At 45.4% G+C, this 18,013-nt stretch overlaps 1 protein-coding gene across 1 annotated transcript in view; it reads left to right on the top strand.

The window, feature by feature from the left end:
• The window catches only part of nots (nothepsin), a 55,274-nt gene extending 37,704 nt beyond the window's left edge, over positions 1-17,570 (top strand). The window contains exons 2-10 of the mRNA XM_067416396.1: positions 9,536-9,683; positions 9,759-9,942; positions 11,470-11,587; positions 12,155-12,273; positions 12,363-12,559; positions 16,163-16,285; positions 16,365-16,518; positions 16,651-16,749; positions 17,331-17,570. Coding sequence (XP_067272497.1) covers positions 9,628-9,683; positions 9,759-9,942; positions 11,470-11,587; positions 12,155-12,273; positions 12,363-12,559; positions 16,163-16,285; positions 16,365-16,518; positions 16,651-16,749; positions 17,331-17,510 — 1,230 coding nt within the window. The 5' untranslated portion in view covers positions 9,536-9,627 and the 3' untranslated portion in view covers positions 17,511-17,570. The remainder of the gene's footprint in view (positions 1-9,535; positions 9,684-9,758; positions 9,943-11,469; positions 11,588-12,154; positions 12,274-12,362; positions 12,560-16,162; positions 16,286-16,364; positions 16,519-16,650; positions 16,750-17,330) is intronic.
• Positions 17,571-18,013: the final 443 nt, after the last annotated feature.

The following is an 18,013-nucleotide window of genomic DNA, read 5'->3' as shown; positions in this document are numbered from 1 at the left end:
CTACGGTGGAGTCGATCGTAGGTAGAGTCGAAAAAAGAGGTCTTTACACTTGTCGGTCTTCACACGAGGCGGCTGAACACGAGAGCTGAACGCTCCCGCTGACGCTACCGCGACAGCGCTGACACGTTTATTAAATACACACTGATACTACTTGCCACTACTTGGCTGAGAACAGGTGTGGACGCTTTTATAATTATCCCAAAGATTAATCAACGCAACGGGCTGCCAATGACTCAAATCGAAACCAAACTATGACTCACTACCTGTGCTAAAAGCCTACAATTATTATTAGATAACGGCTGACAATTGCGTACAGCGCGCTTCAAACTGCCCTGGTTAAAGTGCAGTTGTAAATAGCTCTCGGAATAAAGTTATGAATAGAAGAAATAAGTGCAAAATCGAAATGTATCAGCAAATACAGAGTATTTCGGAAAGACTTACTTGCGATTCAAGCTCCTTCTCTGACCGACGCGGTTCTCCTATAATGTACATAATATGTACATATTATGCAATGTACATAATATGCAAATTATGTACATAATGTACATAATATGCAAATTATACAATTATATATGTCTACATATATAGCGATATGAAATATGATGTTGAAAATAATGATCACATATTGTATTCAACACTGTATTCAACTCATTGTAGGTTAAGTGCTTTTTAACAGGAAACAAAAGTTGAATGTAAACTGGCAAATCATTAGCCACAATACCTTCAAATAAATCATGCCCTAAGCATGGATGCAGTCCACCACAGACCTAAAAATAAGTAAGGGAATTGAAAAGTAAATTGAATTGCCAAGATGTACAGGCTGCTGATTAAATGTGTTTCTGTCAATTAAACAGTAGCGACAGAAATGCATGTTGGTACTGAAATTCTCAGAAAAGCCCCCTAAGACAGTGGTTCTCAAACCTGTCCTGGGGACCCCTCACCACTGCACATTTTTTTATTTCCCCCTCATCAGACACACCGAATTCAAGTCTTGCAGTTTCTACTAATGAGCTGATGAGTTGAATCAGGTGTGTTAGATGAGCAAAGTGCAAAATGTGCACTGGTGGGGGGTCCCCACGACAGGTTTGAGAACCACTGCCCTAAAGCCTAGTTCAGACTGCACGATTTTCAAACTCGTCAGGTCACTGCTCTTTTCACACTGCATGACTATCTGGGGTATCATTCAGTCACTGCTGTGTTCACACTGCATGACTGAACAAGAGGAAGAGTCGCCGACAACTCTCTCTCTCTGGTGCGCAAACTATGTTTCCCAACTAAACACACGTGCGATGTGACAAGTAAACAACGCGAGATCACACGTGCGTCAGACCGGAGTTCTCGCGCGAGACTTGGAATTGTTATGAAAAATGATAAACTGCACAAAGTTTGCTCCAAATTGTATGTGCGCTGATTTGTGGAGAAAAAGAAAAAAGATTATAGAGGAAGAAATTGTTGGAGAGACAGATGGAGCCAGGATTGTGTTCTGCAAAGACAGTTTGAGGTAAATAAACAATTTTGTAATGTGCTGCTGCTGCGGCTGGACGTGCAAATGTTCGGCCTTTGTTTCTGTCGTCGGCGACTCGTCGGCGATTCTCTCTGATCGCGTCTTTGATTATTCACACTGCGTGATTGTCACTCGCGTGCACGAGCACCGATTTGCCTGTGATCTCGGGCATTTGTCGGCGATTTCACAAAACCTGTTGGCAACTCAAAATCGGGGCAAAAATCGGGCAGTGTGAACTAGGCTTAAGAGACCCAAGATTATCTTTACAAATGGCAATAAGCCCTCCACTAAGAGTAATGCTGTCAATAGACTCAAATCCAGACTCCTCTAAATCTTTCAGTTCAGCAACAAGACAGGCAAAGACCTTCTGCTGACCAAACTGTTTAAAGTTTTCCTCTTTACACAGTAAGACAAACTGCATTGGGTCAACCAAGGAGCGGTTGTGTGGCAAAATTTCACCTAGTGTCATGCACACTGCCAATATTTAATGTTTCTTTCTACCTGAGGCAAGTGGATTTACAACTTAAAATGCATCATGGTATAAGATAATTGATAAGTATGATGGATGCTCATGAAAGATGGATTTTTTTCATAATGCATGTGCCATCTTTATATCCTCTATTACTTTGTTAACAGAACCAAGCATTTTTCTCTGTTTGTACTGTTCCCTCATTGCTGTCTGCCTAAACAGAGATACCATTGTTTCTTTAAGTGGCACATATTAACAAAAGCATTATTTACCAGCTGTGTCAGTGCCTAGATAGATTTGTTTCGGCTCAACAAAGTTAAACTTTTATTTGAAGAAGTTCTTCCTAGTTCGGTCAGACCTTAACTGACCTTCATTGTACAAAGTAAACACTTCTTGTGACACTAGTTCATCGAGAAGTTTGTCTACATCACTTGAGGGTATGTCTGTTGATGACAACAACTTTTCTTTTAGTCTAACTAGAATGTCCTGCATTCTATCATCATGAATCGCTTGAAACTCCTCAATAATACATTGAATAGATCTTGGGACAAGGCCATGTTTACCACTGTGTGGCATCCCCTCTTCTTTTTATAACAGTCTGCAAACATCTGGGGACTGAGGAGACAAGTTGCTCAAGTTTAGGAATAGGAATGTTGTCTCATTCTTGTCTAATAAAGGATTCTAGTTGCTCAACTCTCTTAGGTCTTCTTGGTTGCATCTTCCTCTTTATAATGCACCAAATGTTTTCTATGGGTGAAAGATCTTGACTGCAGGCTGGCCATTTCAGTACCCGGATCCTTCTTCTACGCAGCCATGATGTAATTGATGCAGTATGTGGTCTGGCATTGTCATTGTTGAAAAATGCAAGGTCTTCCCTGAAAGACATGAAGTCTGGATGGGAGCATATGTTGTTCTAGAACTTGGATATACCGTTCAGCATTGATGTTGCCTTCCCAGATGTGTGAGCTGCCCATGCCACACACACTCATGCAACCCCATACCATCAGAGATACAGCTTCTGAATTGAGGACTGATAACAACTTGGGTTGATGACCCTTATGCACAGAGATTGTTCCAGAACTCCTTTTGGATATTGCTCCACAATTTTTCACCGCAGCATTGGGGGAATTGGTAATCCTCTGCCCATCTTGATTTCTGAGAGACACTGTCACTCTGAGAGGCTCTTTTCATACCCACTGATGTTGCTAATTGACCTAATAAGTTGAAAATTGGTCCTTCAGCTGTTTCTTATATGTACATTTAACTTTTCCGGCCCCTTATTTCTACCTTTACTTTTTTGGAATGGGTAGCTCTGATGAAATCCAAAATGAGCCAAAATTTGATGACATTTCAAAATGTCTCACATTCAACATTTGATATGTTATCTATATTCTATTGTAAGTAAAATATAAGTTTATGAGATTTTTAAATTATCGCATTCCTTTTTATTCACAATTTATACAGTGTCCCTACTTTTTTTGAAATCGGGTTTGTACTTAGATGCGCACAAACTACGAGGGACGCACATTTACAGTATAAATCGCAACATAAACCTCAGATGATGTTACCTCATCAGTGGACGTGATTGGATAACTGCAGTAACCAGTGGACCAATTACATCTCAAGCGTAGGTTTAGTTGCTCGCTAACATTAGCATTGGAATGCAAGAGAACATCTGAGGTGCAAATCATTTATGATGGAGCGAAAACACCATGCTTTCTCCCATTTTTAGTAGAGATTTTCACCAACTTTACAAGGAAGCGACGATTTTGTTCTCCATTTTATGCTGCATTCCATGCATTTTGACGGCTCTGCTTCATCTCGTGTGTGTGTGTGTGTGTGTGTGTGTGTGTGTGTGTGTGTCAGGAAGCATGTGCCGCTGTTGTGCCTAATTCTGACCCCCGCCAAATTATTACCCCCCTAGTTTTGGTAGGTTTAGGGTTAGTTGTGGGGGAGAGGTTAGGATTAGGGGTGGGGTTTGGATTAAGCAATCAGGTAGTTACTTCAACAAGGGGGGTAATAATTTGGCAGGGGGTCGAAATTCGGCACAACACTATATCATCTCCCCTGCTGAACGTGCTCTTCTATCGGCCTGTGTATTAATTGAAAGAAAGCTGATTATCTTTCTGTAACAAGTTCGATATAGTAAGGAAGGAAGAGGACACAGGGGTCGGCTGGACTGTTGATGCGTATCTTTATTTTCTCTTTCTCAATGTCAATAACACACTTCTTCGTGTGTTCTCAGTCAAACTCATAAGCAACAATAACTTCCAGTTCGCGGCACTTCCGGCTTCCGGGTAAACTCAGTCTCTGTGTTCTCGCACCAACAGTCCGACTCTCTCTCTCCGGTCTCCGGTTCCACCGATCTCTTATACCGTCCCCGCGCTCATTACTGGAACGAGAGACAGGTGTTATTAATCTGCGTCCAACCCACTCACTTACCGCTTGTCCCGCGGCCCTCTCTCCCGCTGCAGACCTCGCTGAACCACGCCCCCCTTGCCACATACCCCCACCGCCCGACTCAGGCCGGGGAGCCGTCCGGCCTGCAGCCCCCCCCCCCCCCATTTCTGGAGAGGAAATCGGCCACAGCCATCTGAGCACCCGGCCTGTGGACCACCTTGAACTTAAACGGCTGAAGAGCCAGATACCAACGGGTGATCCGCGCGTTGGTATCCTTCATGCGGTGGAGCCATTGGAGAGGAGCGTGGTCCGAACAGAGAGTGAACTCCCGCCCCAGGAGGTAATAGCGGAGAGTGAGAACGGCCCATCTGATGGCCAAACACTCCTTTTCTATGGTGCTGTACTTAGCTTCCCTCTTGGAGAGCTTACGGCTAATGTACAGCACCGGCCGCTCTCCCCCCTCCACCTCCTGGGCCAGGACTGCGCCCAGCCCCCTGTCCGACGCGTCAGTCTGCAACAAGAAAGGGAGAGAAAAGTCAGGGGAGTGTAAGAGCGGCCCGCCACATAGAGCAGCCTTTACTTGGGTAAAAGCCTGTTGACACGGCTCTGTCCACTGAATCGTATCTGGTAGCCCCTTTCTAGTAAGATCAGTCAAAGGGCTGGTGAGGTCCGAATAATTTGGTATAAACCGTCTATAATATCCCGCCAGCCCCAAGAACTGTCTTACCTCCTTTTTGGTCTTGGGCCTCGGACAGGTTGCAATTGCGGCAGTCTTATCAATTTGGGGACGCACCTGCCCATGACCCAAGTGGAAGCCCAGATACCTTACTTCCACCCGCCCAATCGCACACTTCTTCGGATTGGCCGTGAGCCCCGCTCTCCTCAGCGACCTCAGGACCGCCCTCACATGCTGCATATGCCGCTGCCAATCGTGACTATAAATCACTATGTCATCCAGGTACGCAGCAGCATATGCAGCATGGGGACGCAAAATCCTATCCATGAGTCGCTGGAAGGTTGCGGGCGCCCCGAACAAGCCGAAAGGAAGCGTGACAAATTGGTGTAATCCAAACGGCGTGGTGAAAGCTGTTTTTTCTTTGGACAATGGAGACAAGGGGATCTGCCAATAGCCCTTTGTTAAGTCCAGTGTCGAATAAAATCGAGCCGTGCCTAACCGATCAAGCAACTCGTCAACCCGCGGCATTGGATACGCGTCGAATTTCGACACAGCGTTCACCTTGCGGTAGTCCACACAGAACCTGACCGAGCCGTCTGTCTTGGGGACCAAAACGATCGGGCTCGCCCAGTCACTGTTGGACTCCTCGATTACTCCCATGTCGAGCATTGCGCCTAATTCGTCCTGAACTACTTTTTTCTTGTGTTCAGGCAAGCGATACGGCCGGCTGCGAACTACCACGCCCGGCTCGGTCTCGATATGGTGCTGAATCAAGTCGGTACGTCCCGGTAGTGGCGAGAACACGTCAGCGAATTCCGCCTGCAATTTCGATAAATCAGCGAGTTGTAACGGTGAGAGGTGATCTCCCCCAGGGGCCAACGCGACTGATTGCGCTTTAATGCTCGCCTCTGGCCCGAGATCATCCTCTCCCCCGATCACCGTTGCCAACAACACCGATTCCACCTCATTCCATTTTTTTAGCAGATTGAGGTGGTATATTTGACGTGCCCCGTTCCTATCGGATCGTATCACTTCATAATCGAGCTCTCCTATCTGCCGTGCGACCTCAAACGGCCCCTGCCACTTTGACATTAATTTTGAGCTCGACGTTGGGAGTAGAACGAGCACTTTCTCTCCCGGTGTGAATTTGCGTAGTTTAGTACCCCTGTTATATGACCGGCTCTGGCGGTCCTGGGCTTGCAACAAATTCTCCCTAGATAGCCGCCCCAATGTGTGGAGTTTTGTTCGCAAGTCCATGACGTACTGAATTTCGTTTTTGGCCAACGAAGGCCCCTCCTCCCAAGTTTCTCGTAGGACGTCCAGCACCCCCCGTGGCTGTCGACCGTAGAGAAGCTCGAAGGGGGAAAACCCCGTGGAGGCTTGCGGGACCTCGCGCACAGCAAATAAGAGGGGTTCTAACCACCGATCCCAATTTTTGGCGTCTTCCTGTACGAATTTACGGATCATGGATTTAAGAGTGCGATTAAATCGTTTGACCAAGCCGTCTGTTTGTGGGTGATAGACGCTGGTTCGAATGGATTTAATGCCCAATAATCCGTACAATTCGCTTAACGTGCGTGACATAAACGCCGTGCCTTGATCAGTGAGGATTTCCTTCGGAATCCCCACTCGGGAGATTAAACGAAACAGTGCGTCCGCAACACTCTTCGCAGAGATGTTGCGGAGAGCCACTGCTTCCGGATACCGTGTTGCGTAGTCCACGATAACTAGCGCAAAACGATGTCCGCGTGCGGATCGCTCTAATGGCCCGATGAGGTCCATCGCAATTCTCTCGAAGGGGACCTGCATTAATGGTAGGGGGCGCAATGGCGCTTTTGGGGCGGCCAGTGGGTTCACCAACTGACATTCAGGACAAGACGCGCACCACCTGCGCACATTGTCATGAATGCCTGGCCAAAAAAATCGGGTCATTAAACGATTCAGCGTGGCCGCCTGTCCCAGGTGGCCCGCCATCGGGTTAGAGTGAGCCGCCTGGAAAAGCATTTCCCGGCGGCTCTTTGGTACTAACAACTGGGTTGTATCCACTTTTGTCTGAGCGTCTTGGGTCACTCGATACAACCTATCCTTAATTATGGCAAAATAAGGATACGTGACGGGCAATGCGGGTTGAAGGGACTGACCGTCGATAGTGCGGACCTGTTGAAAAGCATGTTTTAGAGTCTCATCTTGAGACTGCTCCAGAGGGAAGTCATCGCGGTCCGAGAGAATCAGTCTCTCAACCCCGCTCGGTTCCTCTGAAGCTGTTCCCAAGGGTCCCGTATCAGTCTCGCCAACCTGCACTCGCACCGCCCCGTTCCTAGCCTTGTTTTCCCAAGCGGCATCCGCGCATAACGACCCCAATAACGCCGAAAAGGCGGGCCAATTCGTCCCCAGAATTAGCGGATGCCGGAGGTGGGGACTAACCGCCACCTCAACACTATGTTTTTTTCCCCTAAACTGTATCGTGACTGGGACAACCGGATATTCCACCACATCCCCGTGCACACACCGCACCTTAACCATGCGGCTTGTATCCAATGCCCCAGGCTGCATCAGGCTTTGATGGATCGAGGTTTGGTTACATCCTGAATCCACCAAGGCCTGATATGTACCCCCCTTGATACTTACAGGAATTTGGTACTCTCCTGCTTGATCGGGGGTGGTCCGCTGGACGTCCGGGATCCGGATCATTGTCCCGATGTCCATCCTCGGACATCGGTCCACAAAATGATCCGGATCACCGCACCGCCAGCAGGCCAGCCCAGGCTTACCCGCCACCCCTGCGGCGGGGAGTGGGTTGGAAAATGAGCGCGGGGAGGGTGTGAAACCGGAGCCATTGTCGCTACCCGCCCCTAGCGGCCCCGGCCCCCTGGGCGGAGCCCGCGAACTCCCGGACGGTCCTGGGCCCATCCCACCCCGGCCTCCGGGAGGAACGCGAGGAGGGCCTGGAGGACGGGACCTGGGGAGAGGGACAGGGCGAGAGGGAGAGACAGAGGGGGGAGAGAGAGAGGGAGAGGTTAGTAGGGGCTCGCCGACCCCCGGGCACGCCACCAGATGGTCCTCCGCCAGGTTGATGGCCGTCGTCAGCGACGTGGGCCGGTGGCACTGGACCCACTCGGCGGTCTTCTTGGGTAGCCGAGCGATAAACTGCTCCAGTACCACCAGATCGACGATGTGGTCCACGTCGCTTCCACCGGCCAATAGCCATTTGCGGCACGCGTCCCGGAGCTGTTGGGCCATCGCGAAGGGTCGGCCGGCCTCGCCCCACTCCAGCGAGCGGAACCTCTGGCGGTGCTGCTCTGGGGTCCGGCCGACCCGCTGGATGATGGCCCTCTTCAGGTCTTCATATTCCAGGAGGTTCGCCACCGGCAGTTGTTGGGCGGCCGCCTGGGCTTCTCCGGTCAGCAGAGGAATGAGGCGCACCGGCCACTGTGCCCGGGGCCACCCGCAGGCCTCCGCGGCCTTCTGAAATAGGTCTATGAAGGCCTCGGGATCGTCCTGTGGCCCCATCTTGTGTAGGGGCACGTGGACTGGTGCGCTGGCGAGCCCGGCGGCTTCGGTGCGAACCTCCCGGTCGATCCAGCTCCGGAACCTCTCGCGGTCCTCTTGCTGGCCGCGGACGATGGCCTCGAAGCGGCGCTCCTGGTCCGCCCGCAGGTCCAGCATGGACTGGTGTTGTTCCTGATGGAGGGCCGCGAGAGAGGTGATGATGTCCGCAAACGGCGAGGCGGAGGGCGTTGGTGTTGTCATGGCGGCGGCGCGGTCCTACTTCCTTCCCGGGTTTCGGCACCAGTGTAACAAGTTCGATATAGTAAGGAAGGAAGAGGACACAGGGGTCGGCTGGACTGTTGATGCGTATCTTTATTTTCTCTTTCTCAATGTCAATAACACACTTCTTCGTGTGTTCTCAGTCAAACTCATAAGCAACAATAACTTCCGGTTCGCGGCACTTCCGGCTTCCGGGTAAACTCAGTCTCTGTGTTCTCGCACCAACAGTCCGACTCTCTCTCTCCGGTCTCCGGTTCCACCGATCTCTTATACCGTCCCCGCGCTCATTACTGGAACGAGAGACAGGTGTTATTAATCTGCGTCCAACCCACTCACTTACCGCTCGTCCCGCGGCCCTCTCTCCCGCTGCAGACCTCGCTGAACCACGCCCCCCTTGCCACACTTTCTTTTGTAGTGTATTGTGCACTTTTCAAGCATGTCTGAACGTCAGCACTGAATTGTGACCTTTTGTTTACTTAATAAAACAGTTGTGAACCAACCAAGCATGCTGTGTCAGCTTTATTTAATCGTTTCAAAGTAGATTCATGGTAATAAACAGGAAAACAGCTTATCTTCAGCTCTTGCGTACTACTACTTTTCATAAGAAATATGCCACAGTGTTTATATTGAGTCTTTCAGAACGCCAGTGTACCAGTGGTTTTACTTGTGCACACATGTCCTAAGATGTCATTTCTTGACCTCTGCTCTGTTTGCAAAGTGTTAAATCAACACACGAATGGGCCGCACTGACCTGAAATCCTCATTCAAAGAGTTGCTGCAGCACTCAACGTGTCACTTTTGATCGGCAGCATGAGGACGAGTCTGATCCTGCTGGGGTTTCTGGGCTTTGTTCAAAGTCTGGTGAGGTAAGAACCCGCTTCAATGCTTTGTCTCTATTATCTGATTTAAATACTTCAGTGAACTGAATTTCTCCCTTTCAGGGTCCCGTTAAGTCACATGCCCTCGGTGCGGAGCCGGCTCCGAGCCGCTGACCAGCTGGATGAGTTCCTGCGGGAGCACCAACCGGACATCTTCTCTCGGCGTTACGCCCAGTGTTACCCTCCCGCAAAACACTACATTAGTGTGGGCGGCAGAGTCAGAGAGAGGCTCTACAACTTCATGGATGTGAGCCATGCTCATCTGCTCTTACACATGCTCAAAAACTTACCCGAGGTGAAACCGGTGCCTTGATCGGGCAGGTTTACACTGATAAAATCCTCAGTTATGTCTTCAGAAGGGTAACAGGGTTTGATGGGAATGGGGTTGACCGTTTTAATTGAACAATGCCTGGAAAGAAGATGCTTAGAAAGGGAATTTAGCGCTGATATTAAAGTCTTGATAACAGGGTTGCCCATCTTAAGTGGTTATTTTAAAATTATTATTTAAGTCTTTGGTAACACGTGTCATTGTTACATGTACTTAACACAGTAATGACTGTAAATTATGCATAATTACATGCAACTAACCTAAATCAAAGCCTAATCATAACCCTACCGTAAGTACATGTAGTATGATTACACTGTAACAACTATATATTTAAGTTAATGATCTACATGTACTTACTATAGGGTTTGAGGGTAAGTTGCATGTAATTATGTACAATTTACTGTTATTATATACATGTAACACACATGCTCATGTAACGTGCTTTTTATTTATTTGAATAAAGGGTCTTTAAAAAGTCTAAATTTGACCTTCCACAATTTAAGGCCTTAAAAATGTTTTAAATTAGAGCAGAAAGTCTTAAGCTCAGTATCATGGCATTAAATTAGGGCCCTGTGTGGAAAACATGAAAGAAAAAGGGAAAAACTAGAATTTACTGACCCTAATGTTGCTCAAACCCGTTAGACTTCATCATATAAACTGATCGAGTCTCTTTAGAACATCTGGAATAATCCACTCGATCGGTATGGATCAGTTTTAGGATCTCTTCATGAACTTTCTGAAGTGTCAGCGTTGCTTAGACTGACAATGAGATACAGAAATCTCTCATATTTCATTACAAATGTCTTCATTTATGTTCAGAAGATGCACAAAAGTCAGTCACATCTGATCTGACCATAAAAGCCAGATAAATTAAGAACTGAAGAAACTATAAAACAATAAAAACTCCATCTTATTTAAGTGAAATCACACGCACTGCAGAAATTATGTCCTTCTTCAGGATTTCTGTTTTCCAGCACAAAATCAAACATCCTTAAAAGAAGAGACATTTACTTTACTTGCCAAATGAAGAAATCAAGTCCTGTTTTCGGAGAAACTGAACACAATGAAGTGAGTTTGTGCTTAAAACAAAAATATTAATATATATTGCTCATTGGGTATGAAAATTGCTTGCTTTTGAATATTAAGTAGATTTTTTCTGAATCCATTGGCAGATACATGTTCTTATTTTAAGCATAAACTCACTTTCATAATATTTCACGTAAAATTATGTTGTATTTTCAAACTTTGAAGCATAACTCAGTGTGCCTAGACATTTAGTTTATTCCTTACATTCTTTAATTGCTCTTAAAAGCTCTTAAATGCCCCTGTCCCTTATAAAAGTTCAGTATAAATGTCACATTTGATCAGTTGAATGCATCTTTGTTGAATAAAAGTGTTAATTTCTTTTAAAAGTCTAAACACATTAAATCGCTTGTGGTTGTGCAGGCTGAGTTCTTCGGTCTGATCAGTCTGGGTACTCCAGGGCAGAACTTCACGGTGGTTTTTGACACTGGATCCTCTGACCTCTGGGTCCCATCATCCTACTGCGTGAGCCAAGCCTGTGGTAACTAACACACACACACACACACACACACACACACACACACACACACACACACACACACACACACACACACACACACACACACACACATGTTGGTCTATGTGGTTTACAGGGACTCTCCATAGGCGTAATGGTTTTTATACTGTACGAACCGTATTTTCTATCCCCTTACACTGCCTCTGCCCCTAAACCTACCCATCACAGGAAACATTCTGCATTTTTACTTTCTCAAAAAAACATAATTTAGTGTGTTTTTAAGGCCGTTTGAATTATGAGGACATTTGATATGTCCTCATAAACCACATTTATAGTGTAATACCAGTGTAATACCCATGTAGTTATACAAATTTGTGTCCTCATAAACCACATAAACAGGCTCACACACACACACACACACACACACACACACACACACACACACACACACACACACACACACACACACACACACACACACACACACACACACACACACACACACAGACATTTACCCAGAGCTCATCTGCCGGTCAAGTGACCTGGATGTTGTTTGTGCTGTTGGGTCACGGTGTTCTTCTCTTGGCACAGATATGCACCGCAAATTCAAGGCCTTTGAATCGAGCACATATGTGCGTGATGGGCGAGCCTTTGGCATTCATTATGGCTCTGGTCACATGCTGGGGGTGATGGCCAGGGAACAATTGAAGGTATCCGTTCACTATCAGACATTTTTCATGATGTTTGGCCACATGTAGATCACGTCTAAACTCAGTGTTTGCTCCTTGTGTGTCTTCAGGTGGGCTCTGTGACGGTTCAGAATCAGATGTTTGGCGAGGCTGTGTACGAGCCAGGTTCTTCTTTCGTCCTGACTCAGTTTGACGGGATTCTGGGTCTGGGTTTCCCTCAGCTGGCACAGGAACTGGGCTCTCCTGTGTTTGACAGTATGGTAGCGCAAGGCATAGTGGAAGAGCCCGTCTTCTCCTTCTATCTCAGGTGAGAAATCATTTATAAAATCTACACTTTAATGCGTTTATTATGATTCAGTTTTATTAATCTTTGCCATTAGAAAATTGTACATTAGACCCTAGTGTAATTGCTCAGATTTTTTGTATTATGCTCCGAAATTAATCATATTTTTGAGGGCTTAAACATGCTCAAAAACTCACAAAGCTTTGCACACACGTTAAAGTGCTGAAAATTTACGTTGGATATTAGTTTTATAATTAGGTGCGGCACAATGGCTCAATAGCTCTACCTAAAAAAAATCAATTAAAGAGCATATTGCAGGTAAAAAAAATTTTTTTTTACATATATTTTTTTACAGATGAACATATAACCTTGTATGAAAATGCCATATGAAAAGGTAATGCAGGATTTAAAATGTTTTTAAAAGACATAATAGCACAAATTTAGCAGATAAAGTGGCCGTTTCGTTGGCTGTTTGTAAAAAAATCAGTTTTTTTCAACATCGCGTCATATTACATCGCGAGAGGGAGTCGTCTGCCAAGCTCTGCATTGCCTCAGTGCAGAATAGGTTTGTATTCTGTAGTAATCCGTGTATTTTCAGTAGTTTTTCTATTTAAATGAAAATTATTGTGTCCAGTCTGTCAGGACATTGAGTTCACAGGTTTCCTAAAAAAAAAGTTAGAAAAGCATCATTGGGGCATTTTATGCAGGTGAAGAGACAAAACTTCAGTTCTGCATCTGCTTTGACACACGCGGTGGTGTGTGTGTGTGTGTGTGTGTGTTCACTTTACACTGCGGATTATCAACGATATGATGATGTTTAACATTGCAAAACTCATGTAGTTAAAGGATAATATTAAATGATTAAAGGGGGGGGTGAAATGCTGTTTCATGCATACTGAGCTTTTTACACTGTTAAAGACTTGGATTCCCATCCTAAACATAGACAAAGTTTCAAAAACTAATGTTGGACGTTTGATGGAGTATTTCTGTGTTAAAAATACTCCTTCCGGTTTCTCACAAGTTTCGGAGAGTTTTTTTTCGAGTATGGGTCGGCTTGACGTTAATAGAGCGGAAGGTCCTTGTATGGGCCGTACGGGCTCTTCTCCCGGTAGGGTGCGCGCGTGTGTGACTAGAGCGAGAGAGGAAATGCACGGCCGTAAACACTCTCTCAGCTGCAGATCCACTCGTCCGTGAACACTTATGTCGCGCGCCGCGCTCCACTTTATTCCTATGAGTGACGTCAAACGACTTCAACGCTTCAGCACAGCGTCCCGGGAAGGCAGCGCTGCATTTGAACCGATTTGAACGCAGAAATGACGGGAAGCTTCACAACATAATTTCAGTCGCGTCTCAAAGTGGATTTACACGCCACTGCTGTCAGGACTTCACCAAATCATACCAAAGAAGTGTGTTTTTTGACAGAGCGGTCCCAGCGATAAAGGTTCGGTCCTGCTTTGGAAGCAGCTGGTGAGTAAAACTGCTTCAAATGTCTCTGCTATTGGCTACCTCTAAGGTCTAGTCGCATACAATAGTCCATAAACCGAATCATGTCCTCATAAACTGCGAGTAGAGACACGCAAATGTTGACAGTCCACTAAATACAGTACATACCACAGAGACGGACATCCTGATGTTGCTGTTTCTCCTGTTCAATTTATTTCAGCCTCAGATTTGATTCAGGATCATTATCTGTATTAGCTGAGATAGCCATGGGTTTCGCCACGCTTGAGGACGTCATCGCTTTGTTCGCGATCGTCATTCTTTAGCTCCGCCCACACGATACGCCTCCAGGCGCACGGTTTTTTCCGGAAAGACTCGGTACAGCCCATATTTATTTTATAAATATAATAATACTAAAGACTTTTCGGAGATATGAAGGATGCAATACTACTCTATAGGTAGTCAAGATTGACATGAGATTGAGTGAAACTGAGTGTTTCTGAAAACTGAATACTTCTTGGTTATTGTTTTTACATGAATCAATTTCAACATTGATTAATACAAAGTATGTAGGCTACATAAACATAAATGCATAGTCTCACACTTTTAAAAAAAGTCAGGAATTATGTGCTGATAATGTATACGTTACATATTTTATTCAAGCCATGTATACATATGCACATCGTTCACGTAAATACATACTCAAAACGTCATACATCCTCACACTATCGACGTGAATCGGCAAAAAAAAAATACCCATAACACAGAACGAGTGAATAAAGGATCACAATAACACGTTATACTGTCTGTGGCTCGGCCTCGGTGGAGTGTGACGGTCGGTCACAGATCCGTCAGACGGTCAGCTCGGAGAAGCCGCGTGAACTGAGCACCATAACTGAGGCGATCTGGGCGAACACATACACACGAGCGTTTTCGTTAAACAGAGACTGGAGATTTAAAACAGACTTAATGTTGCTGCTAGCTTTAGATAGAAAACCTTACTTGTGTGCAAATGAGTTATTAAAAAGCATAGAATAGCAGCCCTTTCAACAGAAACAACCAGAGAGGAGTGAGAGTGCGCGTGCGTATGTATGTGTGTGTGTGTGTGTGTGTGTGTGTGTGTAAAAAAGGCACTGTATGGTTGCAGCAATTGAGCTATAGCATAATAATACTCATAGATATAGCCTGTGACATTGGTTTGCATTGGTTTGCAACATTGTGAGATGTTCTGGCTCGTCGTGTTTTTCCTCACATGCTGCGAGCCACGACCATACGAGCATCCACAATGTCCACGCAAGAGAAAAAACATTGTCTGCGAGCTCATATGACAGCAAAAACAGCACCGGGTAACGTTAAGCCCCTCACCCGGCTTTAACGTCTAATGTGGACGGCGAGTGTGACTTCAGCTAGATGGTCTGAACTTATTATTAGTTTCAAACTTATTATTAGCGTATTTACAGATATATTTTAAAGAAAATCTAGGTCCTACATTATTTTTCTATACACTGACTCACTGGAGTCTCTAACCTGCAATATGCTCTTTAAGCGTCTTTTGCACTACGTTTCACGTAAAAGTATGAATGGTAGACGCATGCAACAGCCGAATACCTACAAAAAAGTGATAGGGTACCAAATCTGAAACTCAACAGGAAGTGAAATATTTCAAATTTTCTCAGCAAATATTAGCAGTTTTTGCCATTTCCAGACGTCGTACTTTAATTCCTCCTAGAGATTTAATCAGAACATCATATTTGGTCAGTCTGATCTAAAGGCATTTGCAGCATTGTGAAGATCTTGAGTTTTCTCTGAAGGGCATGTCCGTGGCGGCCTCGCAAAGTTCGATGTTTCGGAAACAGGAAATTGTGTTTTAAGTTAGGCATACAATGTCCAACCTGCCCCGAACTTCACATGTTTAATAAAAGCCCTGTCCTCAAGACATCAACACACCAAAATGTAGTTAGTCATAGCCTCACCTGCTGGTAGCAGATACAAATGACTGATGTAGTCTTCCTATTTGAACATTTAACTGAACTTAACTCCAGCGCCACCGTTCTCAAATGTTAGTCTGGAGCCCTGCTGTATCATTTGTACTAAAAGAAAATAAATGTATTACATAAGACAATTGCAAAATGATAGTACTTTTACTAGAGGAGTGAATTTGTCCGTGTGTGTTCGTCACTACTACAGGAGCAAGGGCTCAGGCTTGGGAGGGGAGCTGCTGCTCGGCGGTGTGGATGAAACACGCTTCGTCCCACCCATAACCTGGGCTCCAGTCACTCAGAAGGGCTACTGGCAGATCAGATTAGATACGTAAGTGAGTTCACCTCCATTGAAAACACTCGTTTCACAAGGACAGCAGGAATAAGAGTGTTACCTCTGCTGTGTCTAGTGTGAAGGTTCAGGGAGCGCTGCGCTTCTGCCATCATAGTATTCATGGCTGTCAAGCAGTAGTGGACACAGGAACCTCTCTAATTTGTGGCCCGGCAGAAGACATCCTGCTCCTCCAGCAGTTTATCGGAGCTACACCTACCACATTAGGAGAGGCGAGTATAACCCCTGGTCTGAAGTAATGATGGCTGTTTAGGTTCAATAAAAGTGAAACATGAGTCTGGAGACTTCACTGATGTTGATGAACGTCTGCAGTAAATGAAGGCTTGCTTGTTTGTGGGTTTCAGTATCTCTTAGACTGTGCCAGGATCAGCAGTCTTCCTGCAGTGTCCTTCCTGATCAATGGTGTGGAGTTTTCCCTCACTGGAGAGCAGTATGTCAGGAGAGTGAGTACAACACACTCATTCAGTTTCTTCCTTTTGCTCTCTAGTCTATGGCAGTCCAAACAACAGTGCAACCCAATTTGCTATCGTAAATCTCAATCTCAAAATTTCTAGTACCACCAAAAGCTCAAACTTAAGTCCTAAAAAATAAATAATGTTTCCCATCCATTGCACTCTACACCGATTAGGCATAACATTATGACAGGTGAAGTGAATAACACTGATGATCTCTTCATCCCCGGCTCCTGTTAGTGGGTGGGATATATCAGGCAGCAAGTAAACATTTTGTCCTCAAAGTTGATGTGAAAATCATCAGCACAAATGGGCAAACGTAAGGATTTGAGCGAGTTTGACAAGGGCCAAATTGTAATGGCTAGAGGACTGGGTCAGAGCATTAATGCTGATTCTGAATGAAAGGTGCCAGAATACATAATGCATTACAATTTGTTGTGTATGGAGCGGCAACAAATATAATAAAATATAACATTTATAAAATGTTGCGTAGAGACTGTCCTACATTTGATCTTGCCTGAGCTGACTTACAATGGTGTATTCAAACACTACTTAAATGTTTTTCTCTGTAGGAGTTGCTGAACAACAAGGAGATCTGCTTCAGTGGCTTTCAGTCCATAGACATCCCTTCTAAAGCTGGACCAGTGTGGATCCTGGGGGACGTTTTCCTCTCTCAGTTTTACAGCATCTATGACAGGGGTCATAACCGGGTGGGGTTGGCTCGTCTCACAAGAATGCCAGAGACCATGTAGATCACACCTATAATCTGAACATTGGTGGAAGAAGCTAATGAGAGTGTTTGACGTCCTGCATTAAAGCATTAAAGTTCTTCCTTTACTGTCTCTCTCTGTGCTTTGTCAGCATTCAATAACAGCACCTCACATTCACAAGACGTCATCATGATTTACACTGGGTTTTGGCAACTTAACAACTAACGATTTTCCAATATTTGAGTAGCTTATTTAGTTATATAATAGCGAATAGGTTGTATGATTAATCGTCTAAAAAGGGGCGCTGATCTCTTCTACCTTTTTCACCTTTGTTGCTCTGTAGCCAGTACTCTATCACCAACAACCAGTGGAGAGCCCTTCACCTTTCTGTTGTAAAGCCATGTCTTTCCTGTTCTTTCAGATTGTGCACCTGTGCTAAATGTACTGCTTAATGCAAGTCTTTCTTCAGCTTGGACACACAAATCTTTGAAATCCACCACATCCTCATTTAGAAGCACATTTTGATACAGGATGTCAATCAGGAG

Source organism: Pseudorasbora parva, chromosome 14, assembly GCF_024679245.1.
Source record: "Pseudorasbora parva isolate DD20220531a chromosome 14, ASM2467924v1, whole genome shotgun sequence".
NCBI lineage: Eukaryota > Metazoa > Chordata > Actinopteri > Cypriniformes > Gobionidae > Pseudorasbora > Pseudorasbora parva.
This window is presented reverse-complemented; position numbering and strand designations above follow the sequence as displayed.